Below are 27,065 nucleotides of genomic sequence, written 5' to 3'. Positions count from 1 at the left end.
CGGAAAATGTGATATGAAATGAAAGGTTAACGTTCCTAGAGTGTGTCTGTAAAATTTCGGATTTTTTAACCGATTGGTTCCGGAGATATATGTCCGTAAACTTTGCCAATTTAACGCGGGGGGTTGCCTCTCTTGCGAAAAACGAGGCTAAAGCGCTTATGCTGCAAAAATTGCAATACTTCAAAAATAGATAAACGAACCAAAAACTGACGAAACGATGCAATAAACATTTTGCAAGATACTGACGAAAGCCCGAGTTCATTGACCGAACCATCATCTATATATATAAGTACCGTCGTCTGTATGTATGTATGTATGTATGTATGTATGTACGCGAACTACTCATTCGTTAGTAAACCAAATTTTTACCACAGGTACATGAAATAGGGGTAGAATTTCCCGGGGATGAAAATGTCGTGGTTAATTTTTCGTTACCGATTTTCTGGAAATCAATTTTTTTAATTTTTTTAATTTTTCGGGAAATAATCTACCGAAGTCGGGAAATAATCGACCAAATTTCAAAGAATTGTATATGAAACAGGGGTAGAATTTCCCGGGGAGTGCCATAAAGTGTATAGTTTTTCGCTACCGATTTTCTGGAAACCGATTTTTGTAATTTTTCCAATTTTTCGGGAAATTGACCGAATCACATTCGTTAGTGGACCGAATTTTTACTAAAAATATATGAAGTAGGGGTAGAATTTTCCGGGGAGTGCCATAATGTGTATTGTTTTTTGTTACCGATTTTCTAGAAATCGGTTTTTTTTATTTTTTCGGGAAATAATTGACCGAATCTCTTCGTTAGTGGACCGAATTTTTATCAAAAGTATATGAAATAGGGGTAGAATTTCCCGGGGAGTGCCATGATGTGTATAGTTTTTCATTACCGATTTTCTGGAAACCGATTCTTTTAATTTATCTAATTTTTCGGGAAATAATTGACCGAATTACATTCGTTAGTGGACCGAAATTTTACCAAAAGTATATGAAGTAGGGGTAGAATTTTCCGGGGAGTGCCATGATGTGTATAGTTTTTTTTTTATAGTTTTTATAGTTTTTTATAGTTTTTCTTTGAGATTTAATCACTTATTTCTCCAAAAAAATTGGAAAAAATAGAGTGAAACATTTCCAATTTTTGTTTAAAAAAATATACGTGATTTTTAAAAAAATGTACATTACGTCGTCTGTCTATAAGGAGAAAAAGAAGAAGTGGAATAAGTTGCTAATTTCACATATTAAATGTCAGAATCATGGAAAATAAATCAGAAATAAAAGCAGTAAATAATGAAATGAATTCAAATGAAGAATCAATAGAGAGATTGAGAGAATTGGAAGAATTGAGAAATGGTAAATAAGAATAATAATTAATTAGTTAATACAGATGTTTAAATTGTTTATATGATTTCTTTTAATATATAAAATTTTAGCATTAGAAGATGGTTATGACGATATACTGATAACTGCAATGATGGAATTTGAAAGATCACAAGAAGAACGTGAGAAGAAAGAAAATTGTAAGGAAAAATGTGAATCACAAAAAGAATGTGAGAAGAAAGAAAATTGTAAGGAGGAAAAGGAGGAAGAAAAAAAGGAGGATGATAAAAATAAAAAGAATAAGCGGAAACGAGACGCTGAGGACGAAAATGACGAAAAAAATTATAAAAAAAATTATAAATTACACTAAAAATGATAAATTACAATTATACAATTTTATATATGTGTATTTTATATATGTATAAACCTATATATTTTTAAAAAATATAAATTGTACATAAATTGTAACTGTATTCGTAATAGATTAATAATTTCGATTCTCTCTCTCAGTCTCTCTCTCTCTATCTCTCTCTCTCTCTCTCTCTCTCTCTCTCTCTCTCTCTCTCTCTCTCTCTCTCTCTCTCTCTCTCTCTCTCTCTCTCTCTCTCTGTCTGTCTTTTTCTCTTTTATCAAATATTTTTTATTAAATAGGGATATATATAAATGATATCATTTATATATATATTTATATATATATAAATTATTTATATATATATTATATATACTTATATATATATTAATTATTATATATATATAAATGATGATGATGATGATGATGATGATAAATGATGATATATATATATATATATATATATCATTTATATATATCCCTATTTAATAAAAAATATTTGATAAAAGAGAAAAAGACATATATATATATATATATATATATATATATATATATATATTATATATATATATATATATATAATAACTTTTTTGTCGCAGCAAACTGATCAAGAGACACGGTAGTGTCTCGCGCCAAGTACGCGTATGAAACAACCCGGATTGGGTTCCATCCATTTGAAAACTATTTATGTCTATTACCATGAAATATATAAGTAATTATTAATGTATTTTCTATTTCAAATAGAAAAGACACATTTAGTTACATACATCTTTCATATTGCCACGGCACTGCTCCCTCGTTATTAAAATAGCGACAAAATTCATTTCGAATTTTTATGCATTGTCGGGCACTCGTGTTCGATTCACAGTTTGAGATGTCTCTGAATGCACATCCATTTTCCATGATGACACGCCAAGACCCTGGTCTGAAGTTATTTGGACAGTGTGGATCATCGACATCGATCAAACCCGGAGGCACATATGCGTTCTCATCAATGTCCTGCCGGCGAAGCCAATTATGCAGACAAATAGTTGCTTGAACGATTAACTTTGCGTTATCAGGATTGGCGATAATTGGTTTTCTGTATACTCTCCATTGACTGGCGAGTATACCAAACACGTTTTCTATTATTCGTCTCGCACGACTCAGACGGTAATTGTACACCTCTTGCTCTGGTGTAAGTCCTCTACCTGGATACGGACGAAGCAAGTATGGCTTCAAAGGAAAGGCTTCATCTCCCACAAGACAGTAGGGTAAAATAGGTCCTCCTTCTCCAACCGCTGCTGGCTGTGGAATATCCATTCCACCTTCTTCGAACGCTTTCCCCATAGCACTTTCTTTGAAGACGCCACCATCACTTTGTCGTCCGTATGCCCCGATATCCACAAAACGTATTATATAATTTGCATCGCAGATAGCCATGAGAACTATGCTGTGACTGTGTTTATAATTATAAAACGCTGATCCAGCATTATTGGGACACTAAAAGTACGAATTGTAATCTCAAATTGTACTTCTTGTTAAATTATATCGTATACCAACAATGATTTTACGTACTTGAATGGTGACGTGCTTGCCATCAATGACTCCAATGCAATGAACGAAATTCCATCTTTCGTTATAAGCATTGGCGATATCCACCCAGTCTTTTTCTTCCAATCGGCCCGGAAGAACCAAAGGGCATAAAACATCTCATATTGCTTTGCAGGTTTCATGGATGATATTACTCGCTGTTGTCACTCCCACGAGATATTGGTAGGACATCGATATCATGGAGTCCCCGGAAGCAAGATATCTATAATATTTAATATATAATATACCAATATTCATGCATTAAGCAAAAATGTATAACGTTGTTACGTTTATACACTACAAAAAACACTAAATTAAAAATTAAATTGGATGAAGCAAAACAAACCTCAATGTTAATGCCAACCGTTCAGCTGGTAAGATACTTTGTCGAATGACGTCCTACTTTTGCAATCTTGGTCCAACCATGCCCAACAATTCTTCCAACTGAGTTACGGTCATCCGAAAGTAATTTTTTTTTTTACTTGGGGAAATCTTCAACTGCCAGCAGAACTGACAGCCCCCTCTTGTGGGAGGGGGAAGACTCCCTCACCTTTCGGGGGAAGGGCGAGGGGAGTGTGGGATTCTTACCTACTAAAACCCCAAGGGTGGCCTACCGTGCGCCGTTGGGGAGTGCCCGGGAACTATTACAATTACTTCCAGGCATCTCCCCGGCGCCTAGCCCTGACTGGGCTGTCTCCTCTGAACTGCTTTAGCAGTTCCGTAACTCCGAGGAGTCCTAGATTTATCTGTAGCGGCGGAATGTGGCCACCACCACCCCGCCGTTCCTCCCTTTGTTTGTGGGAGGTTGGTTCGACGCCCGTTTTCCCCGCCGGGACGCCGAACCTTCCCTCCTCCCGCCGGTACCCATGTCGGTGAGGGCCGGACGAGAGGTGCAGCACTTACTCATGCTGCACTTTGGTGCAGCTTAAATCCTCCACACTTGGTGGGTGGAGAGGGGTGATTGAGCCTATGAACTTCAGCCCAATCACCCCAGCATATCTTATTGGGGGAGAGCCGCCGGGGGGTTTACGTCCCCGCGGCAGATCCTCTCCGCCTCCTCTTTGGCGGACATTACCTGGCCACTATAAGCCAGGAATGCCCGCCATCTTTCTTCGTTCCCGACCATTGCCGCCACAATGGCCGAGAGGGAGAGGTCTTCTCCGACCTCCCCCTGAAGGACACGGCGCTGCTCAGCCCACGCTGGACATTCCTCCAGCGTGTGCTGCGCCGTGTCCCTCTCCTCGTCGCAGTGATGGCAACGCGTTGTGACCTCCTTTCCTATGCGGTGCAGGTACACACCGAAACATCCGTGTCCGGTGAGCACCTGCACCGCGTGATACGTCAGCCCGTACCTCCGACTGTCCAGCCATTCGACTAGACAGGGTTGGACGACATCGACGGTCCTCTGGCCGAACTCCTGGTTTATCAGGAAGTCCTGCCATTTTTGAATCATGACCGCCTTTTTCTGGAGCCTTATTTTTATACGAGCCCCAGGTGGTATTTGCTTCCCCCTCGCCTGCAGTGCTTTGACTCGCCGATATACCTCGGCTTGCTGCCGGGCAGCGAGTATTAGCGGGGGGAGACCAGCCAGGACCGTCGCCGCCGCGTGCGAGACCGTGCGATATGCACGTGACACTCTCAGCGCTATTGTGCGCTGTGCCCCCCTCAGCTGGGTCTGGATCCTACGCGATTTTGCTCCTCTTCCCTCCGCTGCGGATATCCAGACCGGGGCGCCGTAGAGTGCCACGGCATGCACGGTCGCGGCGTACAATCGGCGAGCACGGCCGCTCGCCCCTCCCAGGTTAGGCATAAGCCTAGCCTAGCTGTTCGCTACTCCTTTTACCCTGGGAGTTAGGCGAGCTATGTGCTCGCCAAAGCTCCAGGAGCCGTCCAACCAGAGACCCAGAACTTTCATCTGGGCCCCCACGGAGATACGGGCTTCCTCTACTGTGATTTGGGCCTCTGGTGGCTTCCCCATTGACCCATCATGGAAGAACACTGCTTGTGTCTTCTGGGGAGCCACCTTTAGGCCCACCCTTCTCATTGCGGTCACAACTTGCCTCACTGCGACATTGGCCAGGTTGATGGCTTCCTCCCATGTTTCGCCCTCAACTCCCAGGAAGGTGTCGTCGGCGAAACCATTTAGCCAACACCCCGGGAGGAGGGCGGTCCGGAGAACGGAGTCATAGCCCAAGTTCCACAGGAGCGGCCCAAGTACCGACCCCTGCGGAACCCCCCGCACGACCAGTTTGATGTGAACAATTCCGTCCCTGTCCGTATAGGCCAACTTCCTGTTCCGGAAGTAGTCGTAAATTACGGCTATAAGATACGGGGGCAATCTGTGATAAATAAGCGCCGCCCGTATCACTGGCCACGGCAGGGTGTTGAATGCGTTTGCGACATCGAAGCTGATGCCTAACAGCACCCTGCCGGCCTCCGCCGCGGCTCTCGAGAGGGCCTCGATGCGTTTGATCGCATCTATCGTCGATTTGCCCTCTCGAAAGCCGTACTGGTCCTCAGATATATTTGGACCAGTCCGGGACAGGTGCTGGACAATTCGGTCAGCAATTAAGCTGAAATTTCACGCAAGCGAAGAAAAGCTAGCGTTTATCCCCACTCCACCTCACTGTAAAGCCAGCGAAGAACAGCTAACGCTATCGCCTCTATCTTTTTCATGGAGCGAAGAAAAGCTGGCGTATTACCCCTACTTCGCGCAATGCAAAGTGGCATTGAAAAGCAGAGCTAACGCTACTTAACCTAGAAGAAGAAGAACTACGTATAATAAAAATGGAGTACTCCAATTATTATAGACAGTACATCGCGTACGTTGAATATAACAGACGTACAGTGGCAGCTACAGTTGCAGCAGAGGTTGTAAGGAGACGACGCATAGCCGCTATAGCTGCTATGTATTTAATGAAAAAAAAGAGAAGATACGCGAAGAAAAGGTTTTGGGTAGCACCCATTTTCGAAAATCGTGATGAACATAGTTTTTTCTTTGCGTCGGTCCCGAAGTTAATATTGGAGGACATACGATTCCACCATTACTTTCGGATGACCGCAACTCAGTTGGAAGAATTGTTGGGCATGGTTGGACCAAGATTGCAAAAGCAGGACGTCATTCGACAAAGTATCTCACCAGCTGAACGGTTGGCATTAACATTGAGGTTTGTTTTGCTTGATCCAATTTAATTTTTAATTGAGTGTTTTTTGTAGTGTAACAACGTTACAACGTAACAACGTTATACATTTTTGCTTAATGCATGAATATTGGTATATTATATATTAAATATTATAGATATCTTGCTTCTGGGGACTCCATGATATCGATGTCCTACCAATATCTCGTGGGAGTGACAACAGCGAGTAATATCATCCATGAAACCTGCAAAGCAATATGGGATGTTTTATGCCCTTTGGTTCTTCCGGGCCGACTGGAAGAAAGAGATTGGGTGGATATCGCCAATGATTATAACGAAAGATGGAATTTCGTTCATTGCATTGGAGCCATTGATGGCAAGCACGTCACCATTCAAGTACGTAAAATCATTGTTGGTATACGATAGAATTTAACAGGAAGTACAATTTGAGATAACAATTCTTACTTTTAGTGTCCCAATAATGCTGGATCAGCGTTTTATAATTATAAACACAGTCACAGCATAGTTCTCATGGCTATCTGCGATGCAAATTATATAATACGTTTTGTGGATATCGGGGCATACGGACGACGAAGTGATGGTGGCGTCTTCAAAGAAAGTGCTATGGGGAAAGCGTTCGAAGAAGGTGGAATGAATATTCCACAGCCAGCAGCGGTTGGAGAAGGAGGACCTGTTTTACCCTACTGTCTTGTGGGAGATGAAGCCTTTCCTTTGAAGCCATACTTGCTTCGTCCGTATCCAGGTAGAGGACTTACACCAGAGCAAGAGGTGTACAATTACCGTCTAAGTCGTGCGAGACGAATGATAGAAAACGTGTTTGGTATACTCGCCAGTCAATGGAGAGTATACAGAAAACCAATTATCGCCAGTCCTGATAACGCAAAACTAATCGTTCAAGCAACTATTTGTCTGCATAATTGGCTTCGCCGGCGGGACATTGATGAGAACGCATATGTGCCTCCGGGTTTGATCGATGCCGATGATCCACACTGTCCAAATGACTTTAGACCAGGGTCTTGGCGTGTCATCATGGAAAATGGATGTGCATTCAGAGACATCTCAAACTGTGGATCGAACACGAGTGCCCGACAATGCATAAAAATTCGAAATGAATTTTGTCGCTATTTTAATAACGAGGGAGCAGTGCCGTGGCAATAGGTTTCATACGCGTACTTGGCGCGAGAAACTACCATGTCTCTTGATCAGTTTGCTGCGACAAAAAAGTTATTATATATGTATATAACCTGTGTGTGTGTGTGTGTAGTATGTTCTTGAAAATTAATAAAGCATCTAGAAATGCATTTTATAATAATAGTCCATTGCTAAAGATTATCCATGCGACTATTAAGTCTAAAAAAAAAAGAGTAGATAAACGACAACAATACGAGAACTATGACTGTATTATTGTCAATTGTAAAAACAATAAAAAATTGTCTATATCAGCCGGTTGTGTTGGTGGAGGAGGAGGAGGAGGTATAAATAAACGGCGGAATGTTATTGAATTATAAAAGAAACATTACATTAATTAAAACTATAATTTTTTATTATGTTTTATTATGTAAGTAACTTAACAAAAACATTTATCATCTTATACTTATATCATCACTGAATAGTCTTTTCGCTCTCTCTAAATCGTTTGCATCCTTCGATTACAGTTTCTTCGCTTTACTCAGAATTTGCATCACTTGTAGCATAATATCGTCCACTCTCCGAGGATCGATTTCTCTAAGTTGGGCAGCAACGAGACTGCCAAATAAAGCCGCTTTGTCAGTCGGTTGTGTTGGTGGAGGAGGAGGAGGTGTAAACGGCGGAATGTTGATTGTAGGTGGTTGACCGAGGGCATCAACCAATCGATCAAAGGGTCTATCTTCATCTATACTGAGACGACGCTTACCTACAACCATATTCACAAATCCTGTATTTCCTATCTATTAAAATTATATTCATAAGTCAAATAAAGGGTATAATAGAGGCAAATTAAACCAAAAAAGTGCATTATCTCGGAACCGGTTAAAACTACTCGGTTTTGAACGTTTTTTTTTAAATGTAGATAATTAAAAACACTACAATGTTTATGGGTTAAAAATTGACGCTTTAAATAGGAAATTCAAGAAAAATCTGAAAAATTGAAATTCTAAGAAAACATTTTTTAAACATCCGAGTAGTTTTAACCGGTTCCGAGATCAAAACCTAATTTGCCTCCACTAGTACTACGTAGTAGACTTGTTAGTTTACTCACGTGATCCACGACTGCTGCTGTTGCTGCCAATGCTGCCATCACGAAAGATGTCACTATCATTGGATAGTTCCTCATGACCTTCAGACGCCGGAATATTGGTTGCAGTCCTTTAACATACAGTTTTGCATTAAATTTGCATGCAATAAATATAAATAAAAATGTACTAGTGCATTGAGACACGTTTGTACGCTCGTAAATTCATATATACGTACTCGGTTTGAAGCTGCATATCATTAATGAACTGCATCCGCTCAGCGTGCACCCAGCTACTTCTTCGTGTTCCCGCTGAGCCACTCGGTTGGTGCTGTTTATTTCTATGGATTCTGTTAGCATCGCACAGAGATTTCCATTTTTTTTTATAGTTGCAACGTCCATCGTAGCTGGAAAAGATAAAAATATATTTATGGCATACTAATAAATTTTATTCCAGTCAAGTTATGAACGTAGAATATTACAGTTCATTGCTGCAACTATTTCCTCCCATAGTTTATTTCTGGCTCTCAGGCCTCGTTCTGCAAGAGGACGACGACAATCGTACAGCGCGGGACGCTTACGAACTTCTTCAATAAGCTGTTCCTCTTGCAAAACTTTTTGGTTTTGCCAATTGCCATCGGCCTCTCGGTTTTGGATTTGGGTGGTCTCCTCCCTCGGCTCCAGCACCATTGCCTCCGTACCGTCCACCAAACTTTTCCGAATAATTTGTCCGTCATCTGCACATTACAGCATCCACTAATGCTACTTACAAAATATGTATATAATAAAAAAAGGCATTAATACTCACCGCTTTGAGGATAAATATATAAATTTTCATCTATATAAAATTCATTAAATCCTTCAAAGCAAAGATGCGGATCTATTTCATTTTTATGAAGGATAGTTTCACACATGCCACAGGTGTACACTAGAGTTTCCTACAATATAACAAATAAATTTATATAACTTAAATAAATAAGAAATAAAGAGCAACCTAACCTATAAATATGCTTATTACTGTATAATATATACTAACTTCGTTTATATTTTCTGGCGATGTAAAATTATCAGTCAGTTCCCCTTCAGGTATCCCTTCAGCCATACTTATTCGAATTTTTTAACTTTTTAGAATTTTTTGACTTCTTTCTTTCTCTCTGTATCACCACGTGTTTTCGGCGTTCGGCGTTGCTTCGCTAAAAGTTCAACTGTGTTGAACTTTTAGCGAAGCAACGCCGTAAAGCCAACTTGACGAAAATTGATGGAGTGGGGGTAAAACGCTGGCTTTTCTTCGCTCCATGAAATTGCAGCTTTATTCGTTCAAAAAGTTTGCCGACCTCGTCCAGCAGGCATATCGGCCTATACGCGGACAATTGGTCTGCGGGTTTCCCCGGTTTGGGGATAAGGACCAACCTGGCCACCTTGCAAGCTTGGGGGAACCGGCCATGCCCGAGGCACTTAGTGAATAAGTTCCTCAGATGTTCGGCCAGCTCTCCCGTGGCCAAGGACCATGCTTTTCCTGGCACTCCGTCGGGACCCGGAGACGTTCCCTTCTTTCAGCCTTTTGGCTGCCTTGCGCATCTCGTCCATGTCGATCCTAAATTCCTCGTCCCACTCCACAACTGGTGGAGCGGGACCGCCATTCGCTCTCTCCCCGGGGTCATCGGGGAAGAGAGCGTTGACGACTTCCTCCAGGAACTCAGGGTCCATGGATTCCGTAGTTGGGGGCGTCCAGGTTCTCAACTTGTTGAGGACCATTTTGTACGAACGCCCCCATGGATCTTCTTCCAGGTCCCTCAAGAGCTCCCGCCAGGATCGGTCCTTGGCCTTTTTAATCGCTAGGGAGTAGGCCCGTTTGGCGAAACGGTACTCTACTCCCGCATTCTCCATCCGCCTTGGGTGGCGGTCCTGATGGCGTCTGGCCCTCAGCCACCTTCGACGCGCGTGGACGGAGGAGCGCCTCAGTTCGGCGATCTCCTCCGTCCATCAATACGCGGCCCGTCGCGGCAGGGGTTTTTGTCGGGGCATTCCGGTGTCGCATGCCGCGAACATAATTGACCCAATCCTTTCCGCAATTTCCTCCACGTCATCGGACTGCCCCAGGATATCGTCCACCCACAATGTCGCGTGGATAGACGCCCGGAGCAGGTCCTTGTCTAACTTTCGGGCCGTCTATCGAGGGAAGCGATGGTTCACCTCTCTGCGGCGGGCCTGGACTATTGGAGGGGTGACCGAGAGACTCATCTCTATGAATAGATGGTCTGAGAGTGTTTCAATCTCCTCGGCCACCCTCCATCCTCCCACTCTGCGCGCAACGGAGGAGCTGGCCCAAGTCACATCGACTATAGACCCCCCCCCCCGATGTCTTACGCAGGCTGTGTTGTCCCTACATTGAGGACAACTAGTCCGAGACCCGCCGCCCATTGTTCTAGGATCCTGCCCCTGCAATCCGTGACCGGGGAGCCCCATAACGCCGATTTGGCGTTAAAATCCCCGGCCAATAGGACTTGGCCTTGGGGCAGGATCCTCATTAGACGAACCCTCAGGTTCTCTAGTACCGTCTCATAGGTGGGTGTGTCCACGTTGGGAGAAATATAAACTCCCGCAACATAGACCCTATCCCACCTTACAATTACAAAGCCGTCCCCAGCCTCCACTCGAGTACAGGGGACCGGCTCGCTCGTGAGCCTCTGGAACCGTATGTTAAAGCACCCGTTTCCGATATAAGCCGGGAATCATCAGTGGAGACGCATACGATGTCCCACGACCCCGAGAACACGAGCGAGGTGCAGGAGGTACACGAGGTGCAGCCGAGCGAGGTGCATCAACCGATCGTGGAGCAATCAGAAGGGTCTCAGGTAAACCTGACGGAGATCCAGGACGCAGCCGAGACTGACCGACAAGCAGAGGTAGACGACGAGGAGGTCCAGAGGCTAATGGCGACGGGAGTCGTTAAAATAGTGCAGACGACATCGCCAGGGAAGCAAATATTCACAACGCCGGAAGTAGTGCAGCAGGAGCTGTACCCAGAGGACGGCAGTCAGCCGGACCAAGCGGAACAGGTGCACCAGCAGGTGTACACGCAACTGTGATCCCCTTACCCTTTTTCGTAATGTACTCAAACGAGATAGGTTTTAAGAAAGTTATTCATTTTATTGATCAATATTACACATAGAGTTTTAGAAGCGTTGAGCGCACACCGACGAATAGTCGATTATCGTTAGAGAAGGTAGAAGTACACGAAATGCAACGATAGAGGATTTTATTATTTTGATACAGCATTATATTATTATTTTACGAGTTAGATAACAAGCCAACGCGAGATAGATGTAAGATTAACTTTATAAACGACATTTACACAAAGTACACCACGAAGTACAGATACAACATTTTATAATAAAGAAAAGAGATTTTACACTTAAACACAAATAATTATTCCACTTACATATCCCATTCCTAAAGAATCCTTTTGGAAGGAAACTAATGCCTCCAGAGAGGTGCAAGACAACAATATTAACATTAACATTCATTTCATTTGCAATAGCATTAATTTGCATAATACTTCTGATATATTCACGCAAGGGTTACTAGGTGCGCAACTAAGTTTCCGGGTTTTTTTGATCAATAAAAAATGGAAAATTTTAAGAGAAATACAAAAAATGGTTTATTCAAAGTATCGTCCCTCGCTAGCTATACATTTTCGCCATCTCTCTGGCAATACATGAATACCGCGACAATAAAACGACGCGTCTTTGGACCGAAACCATTCATCCAACCAATTTTGCACTTCTTCGAAATTGGTCAAGTGTAGCCCAGCCAAGCCATGCGCCATCGACCGGAACAAGTGATAATCGGAAGGCGCCAGGTCTGGCGAATACGGCGGGTGCGGTAGCAGATCCCATTTCAGCGTTTTGATGGTGTCCTGGACGATGGAACTGCGATGGCACGGAGCGTTGTCGTGCTGCAATATCACTCGTTCGTGTCTCGTGTCCCATTCTGGCCGTTTTTCGAGCAATGTATGGTTTAAATTGATCAGTTGTTGTCGGTAGCGATGCCCATTGACAGTTTCGCCCGGTTTCAGCAGCTCATAGTACACGATTACTTTCTGGTCCCACCAAACGCAGAGCATTGTCTTCTTTCCAAAACGATTTGGCCGTGCCGTCGATGTTGATTCTTCACCAGGTGAAAGCCACGATTTTTTGCGTTTGGGATTCTCTAAATATATCCACTTCTCATCGCAAATAACAATTCGATGAAGAAAACTCTTTCTTTCATGCCGCAAAAGCAAAATTTCGGAAGTGGCTCTTCGATTTTCCATCTGTATCTCAGTCAACTCATGCGGCACCCATTTTCCTTCCTTTTGAATTTTTCCCATGGCATGTAAACGTTTGGAAATACCTTGGTGAGTCATGTTTAATGCCTCCGCAAGTTGATCTTGTGTTTGCGTATCATCTTCATCCAATAACGCTTGCAGATCAGCGTCCTCAATTGTTTTTGGTCTTCCGGAGCGCTCCTTGTCCTCAGTGTCAAAATTGCCACTTCTGAAGCGTTTAAACCAATCTTCACAGGTAGTTTTCGATGGTGCATGTTCGCCGTAGGCCTCCTCAAGCAAACGACGTGCTTCAACTGCATTTTTTTTTCAAGTTAAAGCAGAAAAGCAAAGCTTCCCGCAAATGCTGTTTATTTGGCACAAAACTCGACATCTCCGTTGTTAGAAAAAATATTTTTGCGTTGCGATATGTGTTTATATAACGACTGGTTATTGTTAACAGATGTCCAAGCTATAACTTCAGACAACTTCAGACATGTAAGTCGAGTATATGTAGGGAGCAGCATATCTGCCTCCCTTCCGATTGGTCAGCCCCCTCTCCAGCGCTAGCAAGAGGGGTCGAGAGTTACGAGGTTGGCAGAACTGAGTTACGAAGACCGTTAGATTTGTATCGAGACTCGTGGCTATTGCGTGGCTCGCAATAAAGTATTATTCTATCTTCAATAATTAGAGTGTGTAATCATTCCTCGATTCCTCTCGTCATTACATCGGTAGTAGGCCGATACGCGGAGGTATCATAATCCTCCCGCGATACCAAATTCCTACATTGGTGACCCCGACTAAAAAACACGCAACGGTCGTGTACAAGTCGCTACCGGAAGCCCGAGTCAGAGATAAATCCTCGGTGGACCAGCCTTCCCCGAGGAACGGACGCAGAAATCGCGGATCGAATTACCCGCAGCAACAAGGTACATCCCTGTGCCCGCGTCCTTGGCTGTTACTTGCCCGCGCTGCGGCCAGCCAGCTTTACCGCGCCGAAAAAATATTCGGGCGGCCATTTTTGCCGCGTTTTTTTGCACGAGGCACGAGGCGGGTACGTGAGACCCCACCGGCGCCCGGGTGGCTACAGCGGTGTTACCGTCTTGCCACGACCATCCCCTGGTGTGCAACCGGTCCTTCTTTGCCGCCGCCGTTACCGCCTTACCACGATCATCTCCTGGCGTGCGACCGGCCCTTCTCCGCCGTCGCCTGATTCGCCGTAATTGCGTGAAGCCAACGACACCGGCGCCTTGGATTCCGTCGTCGTTGAGACATAAATGCGTGAAGCCAACGTCTCCGGCGCCTTGGGTCCCATCGTCACCGGGGCTTCGGATTCTACCCACCGTTACCAGACTACAGTAATTTAGAAATAAAATAGTAGTCCGTTGCGCGCTGTCGTTTATATTGTTTAACGCTCGTGTCGTATAACGCTCGTGTCGTATAATGCTTGTGTCGTATAACGCTCGTGTCGTAAACGCTCGTGTCGTTCATATCGTTTAACGCTCATGCTATTTATGCTGTTTATCGCTTTTGTTTTGCTAATAGCCTTCAATATTTTTAAAACTATGTCGGACGCGGCTCTTACAGCAGCCCAAGCCCGCGCGGAGGCAGCTGAAACTCAGCTCGCGCAATTACGAGCTCAGCTGAACGCCCAGGGCCCTAACACAACTATCTCAGACGCGATCGATAATAATATCCAAATTCCGCGTATAGATAATTACAGGGTTCCCAAAATTTCTCCGTTTTCTCAAGTCGACCCAGCATTGTGGTTTATCCAGGCCGAAGTTTCCATGAGAAATGCACGGATCACTGTAGAGTCCACCAAAGCTGATACCGTCCTCGCTGCACTTGATGTCGAAGTATTAGGCTGCGTTAGGGACATAATTACTTTAGTCCCTCCCCCAGCGGATATCTACGAACAAGTTAAAGCTCGAATAATCTCGACATACGCGCCTTCAGTCGAAACAAAATTGCGAAAACTTTTAAGAGGACAGGTCGGGACCGACGGAAAACCTTCATTAATTCTCAGTCGATTGCGCGGTCTTAATGACGGGAACATAGATGATAATGTAATAAAATCAATTTTTTTAGACCATTTACCATGCGAACACCGCGCGATCCTAGTAGCCACGGGAGTTACCGACCTCAACCGTATAGCCGAGGCCGCCGACCGAATGGCTGAGAGCGCTCTCGGAAACGAGTCTTACGCGTCCGCCGTGTCTAAGGGGAATACACCCCCTCCCGCAAAGACCGAGATTCAGCAACTTATCGCCAATATGGCCGCATTAATTAATAGGATCGAAAAGTTGGAAGGGACACAAAATTCGCGTTCGCGATCCAATTCCCGCAGGCGCAGAGCTTCAACCTCGCCAAGTAAGGCGATTACACCCGCGCTCTGTCCGGCTCATACCAAATACCCTGATAATCCGACCTCGTGTCGAACGTGGTGCTCAAAATATGAGGCTTGGAAAAGTCAAAAAAACTAAGCTCGCCTCCCCGTTCAGAGACGGTCGGCAAGGGCCATCAAACTTTTAACCGTCTCCATGTCCGTGATCGTATCAGCGGTCAAATGTTTCTTGTCGATACAGGCGCGGATATTTCCCTGGTACCCGCCGTTAATGGGATCAAAGGAAAACCCTCCGAATTAAAGCTCTTTGCGGCAAACGATACGCGCATCGACACGTTTGGGGAATCGCTACGCGAACTTGACCTCGGTTTAAGACGGCCAATTCGATGGAATTTTTGCATCGCCGCAGTCCCGTACCCCATCATCGGCGCTGACCTACTATCGCACTACGGGTTAATAGTGGATTTAAAGCGACGACGTCTTACAGATTCCACTACTAAATTATATACCCTCGCGATTAAAAAACCGGCTCCGGTACGTTCGATTAACACGATAAATCCTTCCTCTGAATTTTCCAAAATACTCGCGGATTTTCCACAAATAACAGGAGCCCTTCCCCTCGCCCCGCCGTCCAAATGTGACGTGTTTCATCATATTATCACCACCGGTCCTCCAGTCGCCGAGCGTGCCAGGCGCCTTCCTCCTGATAAACTTAAGGCCGCAAAGGCCGAGATCAGAGCTCTAGTCGAAGCGGGCATTTGCCGCCCCTCTAGCAGTCCATGGGCCAGTCCCATTCATTTAGTCCGTAAAAAAGACGGCACCTGGCGGGTGTGCGGCGATTATCGCGGTGTAAATGCAATCACGCGACCTGATAGATACCCCACCCCCCACCTGCATGACTGCTCCGTCAATTTACACGGTAAAACGATTTTTTCATCCCTTGACTTACATAAAGCATATAATCAAATTCCAATGGCCCCCGAGGACATTGAGAAAACAGCTATCATAACTCCTTTCGGGTTATTCGAATACTTATTTATGACCTTCGGCCTTCGTAATGCCGGTCAATCCTTCCAACGTTATATAAATCGCGCCTTAGGCGATCTAGATTTTGTTTTCATTTATATGGATGATATCCTAATCGCTTCCTCTTCTCCAGAGGAGCACGCTGAACATTTACGCATTGTATTCCAGAGGCTTAAAGAGTTTCACCTCCGCCTTAATGTTGAAAAATGCGTGTTCGGTGTACAAGAACTAAAGTTTCTCGGGTATATAATAAATGGTAAAGGAATCAGCCCCATTCCAGAAAAAGTTGAGGCGATTACCAAATTTCCGAAACCCAAAACCATCGCCGATCTACGCCGTTTTCTCGGCATGATAAATTTTTACCGTCGCAACATCCCTCGCGCGGCAGAAGCACAAGCACCACTAAACTCATTACTAGTCGACTCGCGTAAAAATGATAAGCGCGTAATCGTATGGTCCGACGAATTAAGCGAAGCGTTTGAAAAGACCAAAAATGGCCTTGCTAACGCCACAATGCTGGTGCACCCCCATATTGGCGCGGAACTCCGTATCGTCACGGATGCCTCTGATTTCGCCATGGGGGCAGTTCTTGAACAGAAAAAACGGGATACTTGGGAGCCCCTAGCATTTTTTTCGCATAAATTCTCCCCCGCGCAAACTCGGTATAGCGCTTATGACCGCGAACTCACGGCAATCTTTGAAGCCGTTAAATACTTTCGTTATTTCGTAGAAGGACGCGAGTTCAAAATTATAACCGATCATAAACCACTCATGTACGTGTTTATGCAACGATCTGACAAGGCATCTCCGCGACAGCAACGCCAATTGTCATATATCGCGCAGTTCACAACGCATATCGAACATGTCGCTGGTTCACAAAATGTTGTCGCGGATTCGCTTTCGCGGATCGATTCCTTACGTTTACCGGTAGAATTCAATCTTATCGAGCTTGCCGAACTGCAAAAGAACGACGAGCAACTTATGTTGATCGCTAACGCCCCCGATCACCCGTTGAAATTGAAGAAAATTCAGTGGGGCCCAGATCACACAACTGTATATTGCGAAATCTCGGGCGAAGCTATTCGGCCATATGTCCCCGATAGTCTCCGCGTTAAAGTATTTCAAATGTTTCACAACCCAGCCCATCCTAGTGGCAAAATTACGGATCGCACTATCCGACAGCGTTATGTCTGGCCTGATATGCACCGCGATATCGCTAAATGGTGTAAAAACTGTATCGAATGTCAACAAGCGAAAATCTCTCGTCACGTAAAACTAATTCCTGAGCACTTTACTGCTCCCGACGGGCGATTTGATCAGGTGCACATTGACATCATCGGCCCATTGCCTCCTTCTGAGGGTTACTCTTATTGTCTCACTATGATCGACAGATTTTCGCGTTGGGCCGAGGCAATTCCCCTTAAAGATATCTCCGCGCAAACCGTTGCTAGAGCATTTTATGACACGTGGATTTCCCGTTACGGAACCCCCCGATTACTAACTACGGATCAGGGAGCCCAATTCGAATCCCGCCTATTCGAGGCGTTACTCTCATTAATCGGTTGCGAACGAATTCGCACAATCGCCTACCACCCGGCGTCAAACGGCATGATTGAACGTTGGCACCGGGTGCTTAAAGCCGCAATTATGTGTCATGCCGATGCGTGCTGGACGCGCACCTTGTCCACCGTTCTATTAGGACTTCGGTCACACGTCCGTGCCGACACTAATGCGTCACCCGCCGAATTCATGTTTGGGACAACTTTGCGACTTCCCGGGGAATTCTTTCTCTCTGACGATTATACGCCAAACCCTAATTATTTTCTCGAAGAATTCCGCGAATATATGCGCCAGGTCCGACCGGTTCCCGTCGCGCACAAACATAAAAAACGCGCCTTTTACTTTAAAGATTTATATAATTGTACTCATGTATTTTTACGCAATATGGCTAAAAGGGCGTTAGAGCGCCCGTATACTGGTCCGCACAAAGTAGTGCAGCGCATCTCGGAGCGTGTATTCAATATTGATATCAACGGAAACACAAAAAGCGTGTCCGTCGATTTATTAAAACCGGCATATTTTGTTCCTGACGACCCCGCCGACCCCCCAACAACCTCCGAGAACATACTCAACCAGAATGTAAATCCGAACCCAGCGCTTAAGACCTACTCGCGTAAGACTGTCACGTTTGCGCCGTCAACTAAACCAAAGTAATTTAATTGTAAGACCGAAAAAGTGATATTATTAGATATAAGCCGGCTCAAATTACGCTCAAGCGTATAATATATTTTAAGTTAAGGTATTGTTAACCTCGTACAATAGCACCTGGCCAAACGCATAAGGTGCTTAGTGCAATATTACTTATTATTTATTTCGTTAACACTCGGGGGGGAGTGTGTAGGGAGCAGCATATCTGCCTCTCTTCCGATTGGTCAGCCCCCTCTCCAGCGCTAGCAAGAGGGGTCGAGAGTTACGAGGTTGGCAGAACTGAGTTACGAAGACCGTTAGATTTGTATCGAGACTCGTGGCTATTGCGTGGCTCGCAATAAAGTATTATTCTATCTTCAATAATTAGAGTGTGTAATCATTCCTCGATTCCTCTCGTCATTACATCGGTAGTAGGCCGATACGCGGAGGTATCATAATCCTCCCGCGATACCAAATTCCTACATACATGTGTTATTGGTGCCATCTATGTGTGAAACCCGGAAACTTAGTTGCGCACCTAGTATACTCAAAATTACCAACCTTTTTTGGAATCCACGAATAGCACAACACTCATTAATTGTACACTAATAGTTTTGCGCACTAATAGTTCTCCACCGCTTGTTTTTGACGACGTAACGAAACTGTGACTGTGTCGTGACAAACGCCAGATCTACTATCGCCGTCGATAAACATGCGCTCGACCTGCCACTGGTATCGACACGAGCGCCTTATGTCACATTTTCACGAGTTTTGACTATTTATTAGTCAAATATCACTAAAACCTTACTAGGTGCGCAACTAAGTTTCCGGGTTTCACACATAGATGGCACCAATAACACATGTACTCGACTTACATGTCTGAAGTTGTCTGAAGTTATAGCTTGGATATCTGTTAACAATAACCAGTCGTTATATAAACACATATCGCAACGCAAAAATATTTTTTCTAACAACGGAGATGTCGAGTTTTGTGCCAAATAAACAGCATTTGCGGGAAGCTTTGCTTTTCTGCTTTAACTTGAAAAAAAATGCAGCTGAAGCACGTCGTTTGCTTGAGGAGGCCTACGGCGAACATGCACCATCGAAAACTACCTGTGAAGATTGGTTTAAACGCTTCAGAAGTGGCGATTTCGACACTGAGGACAAGGAGCGCTTTGGTGGGACCAGAAAGGAATCGTGTACTATGAGCTGCTGAAACCGGGCGAAACTGTCAATGGGCATCCCTACCGACAACAACTGATCAATTTAAACCATACATTGCTCGAAAAACGGCCAGAATGGGACACGAGACACGAACGAGTGATATTGCAGCACGACAACGCTCCGTGCCATCGCAGTTCCATCGTCCAGGACACCATCAAAACGCTGAAATGGGATCTGCTACCGCACCCGCCGTATTCGCCAGACCTGGCGCCTTCCGATTATCACTTGTTCCGGTCGATGGCGCATGGCTTGGCTGGGCTACACTTGACCAATTTCGAAGAAGTGCAAAATTGGTTGGATGAATGGTTTCGGTCCAAAGACGCGTCGTTTTATTGTCGCGGTATTCATGTATTGCCAGAGAGATGGCGAAAATGTATAGCTAGCGAGGGACGATACTTTGAATAAACCATTTTTTGTATTTCTCTTGAAATTTTCCATTTTTTATTGATCAAAAAAACCCGGAAACTTAGTTGCGCACCTAGTATATCAAATTGTGGCTTATTAATCGCAAAACATGATGAACATGCTTTTCAAAGATGAATTACTTGAAACTTCTGACTAGTTTAATAAAAGTCCCCGAGTGACAGATATGATCAGGGTCACAAATAGGTGCGTTTACCTTACTCTCCGATCATTGGTCGCCGATCTGTTGCTGGCGCCGGCGTCTATGTGATGTATTGCTATGCGCTCTCGGATATGCTGCCTGCACGGTCCTGAGAGTCCGGTCGTTGTAAGAAGTGGTCGTAGCGATTTCGTCGTCAAGTCGAGACAAGTTCCCGGTCATTATCGGTAACTCGATTGTACCGTCTATTCCGCGTTGTTTAATTATCGTTTTATTGTACGTGGTCGGTCGCAGGCAGTAGCCTAGCATACGCTGTGTATGCGGTACCGAAATACATGTGAATTATCTCCTTTTACACGAAGCTTGGCTTTATGCACAGACGTACCCGTTTTCTTCTGCCCCCTAACTTTCCGGACGTTATTCCTGATATTATTCCTGACATTATTCCTGACATTATATGAGAGGTCTGGTAATTGCCAATACTCTTTTTTGACTCATTCTATACCGTGTCAATGTTCGGGTCGCGAGTCTCCTAAGCAATACCTTACAAAATATTGAAGAAAATGTCACAAGTAACATTTGCTTCTGAATATTTCGACTTTTTTATCTGCAAGTAGTACTCATCAAAATAAGAAGAAAATATCCAGTAAACATTTTTTAAAACAAATACTTATTGAGATATGGACCAATTTTTATTGTATGCTATAGAAGGTGTTCTATGTGGTTTCATTGCATTCATTGTCATACATTTTAAATAAAAAAATACACATTCCTACAATATTTGCTGATGGGTGTTGAATACACCAAAATCTTTAAATGATAAATAATGCCCTGTTCTTATATTAGTTGTGTTATTTCTGCAATTCAGTAAAAATTGACCGTTAGTTATTATCAGGTATCGACAATGTACAAACATTGTAGAAATTTGTATTTTTTTGTTTAAAATGTGTGAAAATAAATGGGAATCACATAGAACACCTTCTATAATGTATAATAAAAATTGGCCCATATCTCAACAGATATTCGATTTAGGACCCATGTTTACCGGACATTTTTTTCTTATTTTGATGAGTACTACCTGCTCTCAAAATATGGGACACTTTTTTCAAACACCCTGTATATTAAAAAATATATATATACATACATGTGTGTGTATATCAGACAAACGATAATGCGTATTAACGACACAATAATGCGTATTCACTTTTTTACTTCATAGCAATATTTGCCTACAAAAATTTTTATAGTGTATAACAATATGTAAAAGCTTAATTTAGATATGTACTAATTTAGATATGTACTAAAATTGTTTAATAAACGCGCTTAATATTGCCGCTATGTATAAATAGCTATCTTAAGTTTTCGAATTCTTGACTGTGATTAGTCAATTTGTTTACTGCTTAAGTTTTTCTATGTGACCCTAAGAGCCGACCAGGAAACACGTTCGACACGGGCAACATTTCAAAGCAAAAATATTTACGTGCTAAGCTATTCGCATTCAAAATGTTTTTATGTTTCTATGAAGTCTTTAATTTTAATATGTCTAACAGCTGTTAAACGATTTCACAGTCAATGTTCTTTGTTTCTTTGTTAATATCTTGAAAGATTTATCTGTCGCAGATTTAGAAAAAAAAACATAATATTCTCTCTCTTTTTCGCTGTTTAATGTCTCTTCACTGAAGATCATTCATTAAACGAAGAAAAGAAGTTACATGTTCTTTTTAAAATCTGCATACAGATAAATTTTTTAAATTGTGTATACTAACAAAGGAATAAAGGATATTGTGTGTTAAAGTGCTAGTCATCCTTTAGACGTATTGGACTAAAGACTTTAAAATCATAAAACATTTTTAATTCGTACAGATATTACATATATGGATATTAAGAACAATACTTATAACACGAATAAATGCCTAAAAAAACATGCAATTACTAAATCATAAAATTACATAAAATTACTTGTCTTGGGGGGGGGGGGGTGTTAGGCCCCGGTTGCGAGTTGATCTATATATTGCTCGAAGGAGCAGAGGAGGTGTGTTGCGTCTTTTCAACGCAAAATTTAAACGAAAGAATATAGCGAAAGCAAGCGACTTACCTTTCCTTTTATGACGGGTGCCCTCGTAGGGTGTACGGTGGCAGCACCGATTGGTGAGTCGCGGAAATATCGATAACGATCCGAGATCCGAGCGATCTGCCGACGTTTCGTGCGAGTCACCGAAAATGTGGTAATGTACCGACTATCGCTCACGACCGCCGACCAGTTCGCACGTAACGCTCGCGACTCTAATTATATCGGAATAAAGTCCTGTGCTCAAGTTGTGTGTTCCTATGATTACTCGTCCCTGTGGAAATCCTTTCTGGCTGCCCTCAATCCTGACACCAAGCCCACCGAAAGGGCTTTCCTTACAGTAATGTACCGACTATCTAATACTAATACTAATACTAATACTGACGAAACTATTTACAAAGGCGAGCGCCAAACATACCGCCCACCTAAAAATACAATGTATTTTTATTCTAAGCTTGACTAGACTCCTCTGGTGAATTGTCCATTGGCAATGAACACAGTTTCACCAGAGGACAAGTGAGAAAGCCATCCGCCGTCCCCACCGTGGCGACCCGGGAGATACTGTCATGACCCGGGTGCAAGTGTAGACGATGGGTGCGCTCTATTATAAGTTCCGTGAGCCAATGTTCACCAAGTAACAATGCTGGGTGCTTGGCTTCACACGATATTGCGGAATGTATTAATCTACCGCCCACCCTGAGGACTCCACGTGGATCCAAGAAGGGGGCGAGTTTTCGCAGAGATTTGGAGCAATTCTGATTGCGTTTTAATCTATTGATGTCCTCTGCAAAACAAGATTGTACGAATTTGACGAGAAATAATAAGGTCGAATGGGATTCGATTTGATCTACAACGAGAGTTTTATAGCGCTAGTTCGATTCGAGTCGGTTAACGAAGCGTAGACAATAAGCGAATACTCTGATGAGTTTGTCTAACGACGAAAAGCGATCGAGAAGCGAATCCACAATAGTGGCATCAGCAGGATTTATTGTGACAAAGGCGCGAGATTTTGCTTCCTCTTCAGGAAGATCCTCAACTTCCGATGTCGTTGTTTGAGTGGGTTCAAAGTCAGTGAGCCACGCAGGGCCAGTCCACCAAATCGAATTAGTCACTAAATCGCGGGGAAAAAGTCCACGGGAGCAATGATCCGCCGGATTGGACTCAGTATTGACGTGGCCCCAAGCTGAAACCCGTACGTTGTCCTGAATGCGGGCAACGCGGTTGCGAACAAACGTCTTCCATCGATGTGGAGACGAGCAAATCCAGGCGAGGGCAACCTCGGAATCTGACCAGGCATATTCGGCATCAATGCTAAGATGTCCCTGAAGGACTTGACGAACGTAAGCGATCAACTTTGAAAGAAGTAAAGCTGCACAGAGTTCCAAACGAGGTATCGTAATAGACCGAAGCGATGCTACCTTAGATTTAGCGCAGAGTAAGCGAATTACTACACCATCTCGCGTAACAAAGCGTAAGTAAATCACGGCTCCGTAACCCAGCTCACTGGCGTCGCAAAAGCCATGAAGCTCGCAACAAACTACTTTGGACGTATCAAACGTGGGAGGAACGCGAAGGGAAGCCAACGCGTCGAACTCCGCTCGATAGCGTTCTCAACTGCGATAGATATCTGTCGGAGACTCGTCATCCCATTCCAACTTCAGCGTCCACAAACGTTGTATTAGACATTTCGCAGTAAACGTGAGTGGAGCCAGGAATCCCAAGGGGTCGAAAATACGCGCTACCTCCGACAATATGGTGCGTTTAGTACATTTGCGATCCGAAGGATTGACTTGAAATCCGAAACTATCGGATTGCGAATGCCAACGAAAGCCTAAGACTTTAAGTGATTGATCCTCGCTCGACTCAAACGATAGCATGGATTGGCTACATAACTGTGGGTCGAGCCCATCCAACGCGGCAGGATGGCTACTCGCCCATTTCCTAAGTTCAAAGTCGGCTCTCCGGAATAGCGATAACAATTGATCTCGAAGCGCGCGAGCCTGCTCCACCGTGCGAACGCTAGCCACGACGTCGTCCACATAAAGCGCCTCGAATAATGCAGCGAAGGCTAACGGATATTTTTCACGACATTCGAGAGCTAGCTGGAGCAAGCAATACTTACTTCTTCTAATTGCCAAAATTGACCCACTGCGGTCTCGATCGACTCGAGAGTGGTAGCGAACGAGTGCAGGGGTGCTACTTGTAACGACGGAGATACCGCGCCCGTCAAGATCCAGCCGAATACTGTGTTGAAAGCGTCCGGTTCTCCATTCCCTCCTTTACGACGAACATCACGTAAGACTGAGACAAACGATTCTGCCCCCAGTAAAATGTCAATATTACCGGGCAAATAATACTCGGGATCCGCGAGCGACAATCCCTTTAAGTGATTCCACGATTGGACTGCGACCTTACTATTAGGTAACGGCGATGTAATGCGCGGAAGAACCGTGGCCTCGATTGGAAAACGAATATCGTCGCGACCGCGTGCACGGATTACGAAAGACGTAAGGCCCTTCGTGATGGCTGCCTTAGTTTCGTTCAACGCGAATACCGTTGCACAGTGCTTGGTCCGACGAAACCCGCCTTTCCGAAGGCAGCCTTCAGGAACAAAATTGACCTGGCTCGCGCTATCTAACAACACACGAACAGGGAACGCGTTGCCGTGTGAATCTATCACCTCTGCTCGGACGGTCGACGACAGTACGACGCTATTGGCGAAACTAGTCATCGTCACGAACGGTTTATCTTCCGGTTTAAGAACAGTCGCGGTGTTCTGGGCGGCAAGAGTCGCGGTTACCGGTCCGGCCGTGGGAGTGGAACTAGAGCTCTGCTCGAAATGCAAGAGCGTATGGTGCTTTATTCCGCAGGATCGACATGTCCACGCGGAAAAACAATTCTTCATGCCATGTCACGAGCGAAGGCAGTTGAGACATAATTTCAAATCGCGAGCAGTAGAAAGTCTCTCCTTCGACGAAAGTTTGAGAAACCGAGAACATTTTGATATGTAATGTTGCTCTTTACAAACAGGACAGTCTGCTGTATGAGTCACGAACGACGAGACCGACGCAGAATTTTTCGGCGAAGATGAATGCGGTTGCGAAATGCTTGAGGGGCCCGATACGGACGTGAGGACCCGGCAGTGATCTGAGAGGAATTTAGTAAGCTGCGTGTACTTAGGTATCTCCTCCGTTCGGATTCGAACTTCTCGCGAAGCGAACGAGGGAGTTTTCTTAGCAAGAATTTGAGAAGTAGGTAGTCCCAAGAGTCCGTAGGAAACCCCAACAGGTTCAATGCCCGCGTATTTTCGGTAAATGTGTCTAACAGTGTGCCCAGGGAGGCGGCTGACTCCGATTTCAACGGCTTGGCGTTCAGCATTAAATCCACATGGTAATCCGTCAAATCTCGTTTGTTTTGATATCGCGAAACCAAGGAGTCGTAAGCTATCGCGTAGTTATCGGCGGAAAGGGGAAGGTTCTTAACGACATTGAGCGCTTCTCCTATCAATGAGGCCATCAGATATTGGTATTTCTCCATGGAGGAGATACTCCGGTTTTCGTGAATGGAAACGTTGAATAACGCGATGAACGATGGCAAAAGCGCGAGATCTCCCGAGAATTGCGAAAGTGAGATTTTGGGCAGTCGGATAGACGACGTTTGGGCCGGGGCCTGAGAGGATGAGGTAGTCGCTCGATCGGCGCCCACAAACGTTTCATAGCGCCCGACTATCGCGAAGCGCATCTGGTCGAAGTCCTTGCGAATCGCGTCCTCCGCGGTAAACTCCTCGTCCGAGGCGTTTTGGATTACTTTGAGGTGAGCTGCCTCAAAATTTTCGATCAACTTAGCTACGGTGGGATATCTAACGAGAAAATTCGGTCTTTGAGTGACATTGTCCGCGGCGAGCATCGACAGCTCGTGAATCTCCCGCATCCGCTGTATATATAACTCGCGTTTAGTTACGTGGGCCCTGCTCATGATGATCGTAACAACTACTAGATCAATAAACAAGAGCACGCAGTACGACCAGAGCGTGACCGCGAATATTTTTACCGCGAGCAGGCGATGTGGAACCAGTACGTCAGCAAAACAATTATGATCGTAGAGCCGACTTAGGATATACGAAGCAGGAACGGTTGAAGGACGGCGAAAGTTTAACGTGAGGCAATGACAAATGGTTCAGCACAAAAATATCTTCGTCACGTGAAAATACCGAAAAACAATAGGCTTCGAGTTCGGAAGCTAGAAAAAAGGGCAAAACAACACCGTGCCGTCCGCCAAGGTGACGAGCAACGGATGGCTCTGTTCTAATTTTTATGCGAAAGCACGATGGAATATTCGCGAGAGAATATTCCTCAACTATAATCTATATAATTCGTATTGTTCGCACGATAGCGAAAATGACGATTTGATTAACACAAAGTAATTAACGACAAGAGCGATTAACGACAATGGCGTGCAACGACAAGATTCCGCGCGTGTATTCTCGTCACGAAGCGAGATTGCGATCGAGAGATATCGCAGCGGACGAATGAGCAATACCGGTTAATCGTTAATGCAATCTCGCGAACAAAACTATTAGCAAGCAGTTAACGACAAGAGCGATTAACGACAATGGCGTGCAACAACAAGGATTCCGCGCGCGTATTCTCGTCGCGAAGCGAAACTACGTGAAGATTGCGATCGAGAGATATCGCGGCGTACGAATGATCAGCAGCACCGATTAATCGCTAATGCAAT

General features: G+C 44.4%; 3 protein-coding genes across 3 annotated transcripts; 1 reads left to right on the top strand and 2 right to left on the bottom strand.

Annotated features, from left to right (window-relative positions):
- Positions 1-2,422: 2,422 nt before the first annotated feature.
- Positions 2,423-3,359, bottom strand: LOC139783714 (putative nuclease HARBI1). The gene is made up of 3 exons (XM_071722857.1): positions 3,353-3,359; positions 3,221-3,309; positions 2,423-3,145 (listed from the first exon to the last, which is right to left on the bottom strand). Exons 1-3 carry the CDS (start codon positions 3,357-3,359, stop codon positions 2,423-2,425), a joined length of 819 nt encoding a protein of 272 aa, XP_071578958.1.
- Positions 3,360-5,989: 2,630 nt separating this feature from the next.
- Positions 5,990-7,838, top strand: LOC139783705 (uncharacterized). The gene is made up of 3 exons (XM_071722848.1): positions 5,990-6,402; positions 6,534-6,771; positions 6,847-7,838. Exons 1-3 carry the CDS (start codon positions 6,023-6,025, stop codon positions 7,552-7,554), a joined length of 1,326 nt encoding a protein of 441 aa, XP_071578949.1. The 5' UTR covers positions 5,990-6,022; the 3' UTR covers positions 7,555-7,838.
- Positions 7,839-7,917: 79 nt separating this feature from the next.
- On the bottom strand, positions 7,918-9,925 carry LOC139783706 (uncharacterized). Its single transcript, XM_071722849.1, has 6 exons — positions 9,645-9,925; positions 9,417-9,546; positions 9,091-9,345; positions 8,848-9,015; positions 8,636-8,742; positions 7,918-8,290 (listed from the first exon to the last, which is right to left on the bottom strand). Exons 1-6 carry the CDS (start codon positions 9,708-9,710, stop codon positions 8,270-8,272), a joined length of 747 nt encoding a protein of 248 aa, XP_071578950.1. The 5' UTR covers positions 9,711-9,925; the 3' UTR covers positions 7,918-8,269.
- Positions 9,926-27,065: the final 17,140 nt, after the last annotated feature.

This window comes from Temnothorax nylanderi, unplaced genomic scaffold, assembly GCF_030848795.1.
Source record: "Temnothorax nylanderi isolate EJ_2023f unplaced genomic scaffold, tnyl_v1.0 TNYL_tig0533_pilon, whole genome shotgun sequence".
In the NCBI taxonomy this organism is placed as follows: Eukaryota; Metazoa; Arthropoda; class Insecta; order Hymenoptera; family Formicidae; genus Temnothorax; species Temnothorax nylanderi.
This window is presented reverse-complemented; position numbering and strand designations above follow the sequence as displayed.